General features: G+C 45.0%; 1 protein-coding gene across 2 annotated transcripts in view; it reads right to left on the bottom strand.

The window, feature by feature from the left end:
* Window positions 1-489: 489 nt before the first annotated feature.
* The window catches only part of LOC135105175 (sodium/mannose cotransporter SLC5A10-like), a 23208-nt gene continuing 15739 nt past the window's right edge, over window positions 490-7958 (bottom strand). For both annotated transcript variants that reach the window (XM_064013250.1, XM_064013251.1), the window contains exons 6-14: window positions 7272-7492; window positions 5877-6120; window positions 5332-5563; window positions 4842-4956; window positions 4318-4408; window positions 3186-3325; window positions 2604-2730; window positions 1762-1843; window positions 490-1261 (exon numbers count right to left, since the gene is read on the bottom strand). In XM_064013250.1, the coding sequence (XP_063869320.1) occupies window positions 1195-1261; window positions 1762-1843; window positions 2604-2730; window positions 3186-3325; window positions 4318-4408; window positions 4842-4956; window positions 5332-5563; window positions 5877-6120; window positions 7272-7492 (1319 nt within the window). In that variant the 3' untranslated portion in view covers window positions 490-1194. The remainder of the gene's footprint in view (window positions 1262-1761; window positions 1844-2603; window positions 2731-3185; window positions 3326-4317; window positions 4409-4841; window positions 4957-5331; window positions 5564-5876; window positions 6121-7271; window positions 7493-7958) is intronic.

Below are 7958 nucleotides of genomic sequence, written 5' to 3'. Positions count from 1 at the left end.
TCCTAAGGAGGCATCGGACCACTTTCAGAGTGATGAGGATAGCAGAAACCGCACTTCTCCCACTGACGTCACGGCAATGGGGCCCCCGGCCGTTGGAATGACGTTCCGGTAGTGGTACCCCCCGTGGCAGATATGGAGCGGCCAGTACTGATGGCGGGGATGGCAACCACACCATTCAGTGGAAGCCACTTCACCCCCCCCCACAGAGGTAGTTTGGTGCTGCTAGTGCTGGGTAGGAAGGTAGTCAAGATATGGCGGGGCGGGGCCCTGGAGGCATCCATGCAGGAATCCCCACTCACCCCCCACCACCGGCGACTCACCGCGTGCAATAGATGGCGGTAGGTCTGACCCCCCCCTCTGCAGTGAGGGAGTCTTTTTGAGCCTCTGTCAATGCACATCCTACCATCACGTCAGTCACTACCATGAACCATCTTCTTCATCTTCCATCCTCCACCACGCACTCCATAAAATAAACATTTGCACTTTTAATTTTCTTTTTCTTTTTTTCTTTAGCAGGTTGGCTTGCAGAACGAGGAAGAAGCCCATGGCTCCCTCTACAGCTGGACCGACACCGACTTTCTCACACATCTCATCCTTCCACACAATAAAGTTTTCATATCCCTATCATCAAACAACCCACTCTACTACTATCCGTGGTTCGGAACCCACGTAAAACTGTAGGTCCCTCCGCTATACGGATGTACTTCTTCCTCTGTCCTTCTTTGAACCAATAAAAAGCACAAAAAAAAAAAAAAAAACTTTTACTCTGACTGTCCTTCACTCCTATTTCCTGTCGAATCTTGATGGTGCAGGTTCTGGATAGTCTGGCTCCGAACATGTGCAGGGTTCAGCCTCCGGGCTTGGGCGCGTGGGCGGCGTCCGGGGCTGTGGCTGTGTTTTTGCTTGGCTCGGTTGGTGGCGGTCCCCTGACGAGGACCTAGTCTCCCTTGCCTCTTAATGTAAACTTTTTTTTTTTCATTTTGCATTGGTACGTCCTCCCCGATAACGTAACAAAAAAAAAAAAAAAAAAATTCAAATTGCGCCTGGGTCAAGCCCCAGTGACTTTCTCCTCCTACTAAAATTCCCTTCTTATCACCCCCATATTCTTCCCACTATCCCCACTTCCCCCTCCCCATCTTTTCTCTTTTTGTTATCTATTTTATCTTAAGGAGGAGAAGGAGGTAGGTAGAGGAGCTATGCAAAGAAGCCCCACACAAAGGTGCTGAGCGTGAGGCAAATGACGGCATTCCAGTTCACCACTCTGGAAAAGAAGACACAAAGTGGTTATATTTCTGTAAAAACTACTTGAAATTAGGTGAAAAAAAAGGAGTCTGTTGATCATATAAATAACAGCAGAATTTCTACCAATGAGGAGATTCCCTGCTCCCTCAGTCTGTCCCTTTATAAATGAAATATGTATGAAATATGTATGATGGCAGTGTTCTTCCAACCACAAAATATATAACCTGGCTGCTTCTCCTGCCACAGAGGGTGGTGGTGGTGGTGGTGGTGGTGGTGGTGAAGAAAATGAAGGCAAAGAAGTAGAAGAAGATAAAGGAGATGATGATGATAATGAAGACAAAGAAGAAGAAGAAGAAGAAGAAGAAGAAGAAGAAGAAAGAAAAAGAAAAGAAGAAGAAGATGATGATGATGATGATGAAAATGATAATAAGAAAAGAAGAAGAGGAAAAAGAAGCAGAAGAAGAATGACAACAATAACAATGGTGGTAGTTACAGTTTTAATACTAAAGAGAGACTCACGCTTTCCAGAATGGGTCTTCATACAGGAACCCTGCTGCTCTTTCCCCATCCTCCTCTACTGTGGCACTGCTTGGATCTTGACCTGGCAGAGGCAAAAATGAGCATATTGTAACAGATACATTGACACATTAGCCCATATTCAGAAATGCTTTGCTTTCTCACCACAATTGTTTTCCAAGGCCACAGAGATAGCTGGGTCCTCAAGAGTGATTCTCCTCTTAATAAAGTAAAAATCTTGTTAATCTGTCACTAAAACCATAAAGACACTTTTGAAAATGTGTGACTTCTGCTGGAGGCTATTGAAAGTAGTGGAGGTGTGGCACAGAAGTGTTTCAGAATATAGCTGGTGTTTTAGCAATACACATGTCAAGTCAAAGTTATAAAGGTGGCCTGTGTAAATCCAAAAATTCTTAGCATCTCTGGAGCAGGTCTGACTACCACCAGCAGTCAGTCAGTCACAGCTGAGGCCTTGGGAACACTGTGTGCAGGAAGAGGCTGTCACAGTTAAGGGATGAAGGTAGATGCTGTACCACAATAGCTTGAGGCAACTCTTTCAAGAGGAAGATTTCAAGCACTTATCCTCCAATTTTGGATGATCCTTTTGACCTTTCTTTAGCAACTGGCTCTTCAGTGGACTTTTTTTTTTGTTACCCTTGGCCAGTGCCCCTTTTACATAAAAGTAAATAAATAAATAAAACAAAATTAAATTATTCCCCTTAGTGGACTGCCTTGCAAGGTTGCATCTGACTGGTTTGCTTCCTGTGATCACCATCACAACAACCAACAACAGGAGAAACTTAATAATAATAATAATGATAATAATAAAAATAATGAACCTTTACCTGGCTCTTGTACTTGTATTCCTGCTGGGGCATTGCCATTACCCATGTGGGACACGGCAGACTTGGAGTACTCAATGGGGATCCTGGGGCGAGTGTCCTTCCTGGTCCAGTAGGTGAGGCGGTACAGCTGCCAGGTGAAATAACAACACAAAATATTACAAATCATGAAAATAAATCTTTAATGACAATAATATGATCACAAGACATTTTTTCACAACCTTGAAGAGTGATAGAGAGAGAGAGAGAGAGAGAGAGAGAGAGAGAGAGAGAGAGAGAGAGAGAGAGAGAGAGAGAGAGAGAGAGAGAGAGAGAGAGAGAGAGAGAGTCCATGTATAAAGAAAGTTGAGGTGGTAAAGGAGGCAGAGGTCAGTAGAGGAGCTATGCAGAGAATCCCCACATGAAGGTGCTGAGGGTGAGTCAGATGACAGCACTGTGTGGGTGATGCAAGCAACAGATGCACAGGTAAAGAGGAACATCAGATACAAGAGCATATGTGCATGTATCTACTGCTCATGACAAGGAAAACAAGGCAGGTGTAAGGCACAAGAAAAGCCCTTTCCATTCCTGCGTGCTTCAACTTACACAGGAGTCAGCGATGGGCTCAGTGAGGAGAGAGACAGCAATGGTGACGACTCCTGTTATGATCCACAAGATGCAGCTGAAGTGGAGGTAGTGCACATTTCCTACAATTGCCTGCAGGAACCACCCACGCTTGTCTTCACCTGCAAGGGAGTGAAGTGAAGCTGAGGTTTAGAATGTATGGTCGTCCTGCTGGTGTGTGACTACAATGGGGACTCAACACACAGCCACTCATATTACACCCTCCACATGATGCCGGTACAGAAACACACAGGACATGTTACAACTGACCCCTATCATCTTCTCCTTTTGCTGTTTCCTTGGAGCGAGGGGTTGGTGCCATGTACAAGTCTCCTTTAGTTGTTTTTGCCCTTGCATCTTCCTCTGTGACTCTCATCCTTTGTAGTTCTACCATAATTCCTTCCCTTCATCTCACTCTCTGTCTTCCCATTAATCTTCTTCCTTGATCCCTATGACCAGTTGTTTCACATAAAATCTGAATATAACATGGGAAAACTCCTATTTTTTCCCCAAATGTTGAAATACAAAAAGTATATCTACCTAATAAAAGTTTCAGGATAGTCAGAGGAGAAGGTGGCTGTAGTGTGAGTGTAGCATGGGATGAGAGAACATCTGTGAAACTTAATGCCTCAGGATATAAACATGAAAAACTGGCTTATGATTTATTACACATGAACAGGATTTATAGTGCGTTCCATGAATTTCTTATGGGGAATCATTCATGAGCACATCTTTCTTGCTTAAATCTTGTTTCCAGCAAGGAGTGGAGGTGCCTAACAGGACAGAGTGGTCAGTGGGATATGGCTTGGAGGGGAATCATGGGAGGCTCACCCAGTCTAGTGCAATCAGCTGATAACTATTCATTGTGGTGCAGCAAAACTAAACTAATTCTGCAGTCAAATCCTGATGTGAAGAGACTTGGCTACACTTGCACACCTGGTCTTGGTGCAGGTGTGGCTGTTAAGGCTGTGTCTTGTCTCCCATAAAGGCAACAAATCTGTCAAATTTTGTGAAATTCTAAAAAGATATAACATGGCATTAATTTTACCGCTTTTCACCATCTGCTAAGCTGCCACTGAAAACACATTGCTGTCTAGTCCCGGCAGACACTCACCAGTGCCACATGCAGGTGCGGTGTAGGAGAACTCAAGGATGAAGCGCAGGAGTCCAATGGCCAGACCCACCATGAGACCCCAGAAGGCTCCCTGCCGGCACAGGTGGTGTTAGTTCTTCAAATAAACAAAAAATAATGACATTCTTGCAAGAGAGAGAGAGAGAGAGAGAGAGAGAGAGAGAGAGAGAGAGAGAGAGAGAGAGAGAGAGAGAGAGAGAGAGAGAGAGAGAGAGAGAGAGAGAGAGAGAGAGAGAGAGAGAGAGAGAGAGAATGCAAGTACAGAGGAGATAATTTAAGTGCCTACAGACATACACAAGAGATCATCCTGTTGAGAAAAGTTCAGGGAGGAAGATTAAACCAACTTGAAGAAAGTAGGTCACCAACAAGTGCCACTCTTATATAAGGTAAAAAAAAAAATAAAATAAATAAAAAAAAATAAAAATAAATAAATAAACAAATAAACAAATAAATAAATAATGATGCTTAATGAGGGCGGCACAGCTACAGGTGAGGGTGGCACTCACTGGCTCCGTGGTGCGCCCCCAGAAGATGGCCAGCAGGTACACGGCACAAATGGGTGGTGCCAGGAAGGATGAAATGCTCTGAATGTAATCAAACAGTTGGGAGTTACCAGTTTTCCTGTGGAAGAAAAGAAAGAGTGTGCTTCAGGCTTGGCATGACATATTCAACAAGTTCCTCACACCTACTGAACACTCAGAGCACAGTAATTATTGCTGAACTGCTTGTTGTCAAAGGGAGTGTGAGACATTCCCTCCTGTCTCCTTCCTGTGGCCCTGGTGACTTGTGCGATGACAGAAGCCAGATGAGGTGCAGTGTGTATACTTGTACAGAAGAAAACACAGTGTAAATAGCCATCTGGGAGTCTCCCATAAACCCTGAGAGTATTTAAGTCCACAGAGATCAGGAGAGAGTGAGGGACCTGGGCTGACTCTTACAAGATGGTGAGTGACGACAGAACACTGATGACACTACCAGTGACACTGCTGCACTCACTGAATGACAGGGATCCAGATGACAGAGATTACCACCAGGACAGCCACAAACACCCGCCCCACAACCAGCAACTCCCGATCCGATGGTGTTGTTGTCTGCTTCCCTCGGCACACCAGGCCCCGCACCAGCAGCCACACATCCATGGTAAAGATGGTGGAGGCAGAGTTGAAGATGGATGTGAGGGAAGACATGAGGGCTGCCATCATCACTGCCAGCATGAGGCCCGCCATTCCTAAGGGGTAGTAGTGGTGGTAATGATGGTAGTGGTGATGGTGGGATGATTCAAAGGTACACCCATCAGGGATTTCTCTAGTGCATCTTGATCTATACAAGTGTTTAATGTATTTGATGCTTCACACACACACACACACACACACACACACACACACACACACACACACACACACAGATAAAAGATCATTGTTATCTTTGTTCTTTCACCGTGATGAATGATTATCAATTGCCTCATGATACTCTAATACCTTGTTTGGGGTCTGTGCAAGTAAATAAACCTTTCAAACACACACACACACACACACACACACCTGAGGGAAGGAGATTGAGCACCAGCTCCACATAGGCAATATTAGAGCAGCCACCAGGACTGCCACAGATGGCCTCACACTTCTCAGGCACCGCACACGCCACCCGGTCAGGGAAGAGGATGCGAGCAGCCATCCCTGGGAACACCAGCAACCACATGGGCAGGAACTTGAGGTAGGCGGCCAGGATGCAGCCCCCCTTGGCATGAATCATGTTGCGACTCCCCAGGGTGCGCTGGACGATGACCTGAGGGTGGCAGGGTAACAGGGTGACAGTTACAGGGCGGCAGAGTGGCAGGGTGAGATGCAGGTGGTGGATGGATAAGAACATAAGAAAGTATGGGAAGCTGCAAGAAGCCATCAGGCCTCCACATGGCAGTTCCTGTATGAAACACTTATCTATTTCCTCCTATCATTGTTATTTATAAATTGTCTAATCTTCTTTTAAAGCTCCCTAATGACTCACCACTGACAGCTATCATTACTGAATCCATTCCATTCATACCACTCTATTTGCAACACAGACAACACTGTGATGGAATGGATGAATGGCCAAAATTCACTTTCAAAGAATATAGCTGGATGGAGTGGGAAAGGATAGGTTAGGACAGCAGAAGAGTCCCAGTGTGAATGCCTACCATTGCTACAGGCCAAGGATGTAAAGAAATATTATTCTTAAACAAGTCCAGCCATAGAATATTATGCCTGGTCCTTCTCAAATGCCTTCCTTCCTTACCCTCATGCAGTCCTCCACCAATGAACCACCTCTCTAGTTTATAGGCAGAACTTCCTCCAATAATTACATACACAATTTTTCAACTTCCTTTCAAACTAAATGACAAAGCACCCTTCATTACCCTCTCATAGTCCTCTACTAATGAAACTTCCCTAAGGCTACAGACAGAACTTCCCCCAACAATCCCATACACAATTTTTCAGCTTCCTTTCAAACTAAGCAAGAGAGCAGCTATGCCCATACATAACATACACTGTCCTGACACTCTCCCTCCACTGCTACCTTCCATCCACCACCAGAAACATTAATCTGAAGGGACAGAGCACTTATACACTCTGTTCTGATACTCGCCCTCCACTGCTACCCTACTCCACCACTACAGCTCTGGAACTCCCTGCCTGCTTCTGTATTTCCTCCTTCCCATGACTTGGACTCTTTGAAGACGGGGTTTCAAGACACTTATCCTCCAATTTTGGGTGACATTTTTTACTTTTCTTTTGCGACTGGCATCTCAGTGGGCCTCGTTATTGTTTTCTCTCTTTTGTTGCCCTTGGAAATACATTAAAAAAGAAAGAAAAAAAAAGAAGAAACATGCACTTCATCCCCAAGATACTGCAACTTTTACAAACTCTGTCCTTCCCTGCCAGTCGAGGAGCACCCACCTGATCTGTGCACCAGTACCAGATGGAATTGAGGGTAAGGCCGAACACCATGCCAGTCCAGGGGAAGTTGCTCTTGCCAGGCTCTATGGGCTGGATGAGGTTCATGTACTCAGCAGGAGGCTCACCACAGGTCGCATTGTCTGCCCCCACTGCTCGCTCTGAGGCTGTGGCAAATGGGTACTTCTCCACCAGGGCACGGTATCCTCCAACTTCATTGAAAGCTGTTCGGTTGGGGAGTAAAGTTAGATTTTTTTTTTTAATTCAAGTACAGCCTGTCACACTGTCACTGGAATCATGCAAACATCCTTGAAAACCCCCAATAACTTTCGTGTCACTGAAATCGTGAAAACATCCTTGAAGACCCCCAGCAACTTCCAGTATACCCTGTTCAACTGTCACTGGAATCATGAAAACCCCTAAAATAACTTATAGTCTCTTTACCCACCCCTTTATCTAACCATCCATCTGCTCCTGGCTCTCTTAACACCCGCCACTGCTACTGTGCCTGCTACTCTTTACGTGTTTCGAGGGATTTTTTTTTTTTTTAAGGTTCTAGTAACAGACTAACAAGATTTCTACATTATTAACAGGAGAAACACTCTTGACAAAATGGCTAATCATCTATGTGGGTTTTGAAAATAGTCGTGGTAAGAGAGCAAAACTTTTCTGAATACTGGTCTACAGAAA

The sequence above is a fragment of the Scylla paramamosain genome, chromosome 11 (genome assembly GCF_035594125.1).
Source record: "Scylla paramamosain isolate STU-SP2022 chromosome 11, ASM3559412v1, whole genome shotgun sequence".
Lineage (NCBI taxonomy): Eukaryota > Metazoa > Arthropoda > Malacostraca > Decapoda > Portunidae > Scylla > Scylla paramamosain.
This window is presented reverse-complemented; position numbering and strand designations above follow the sequence as displayed.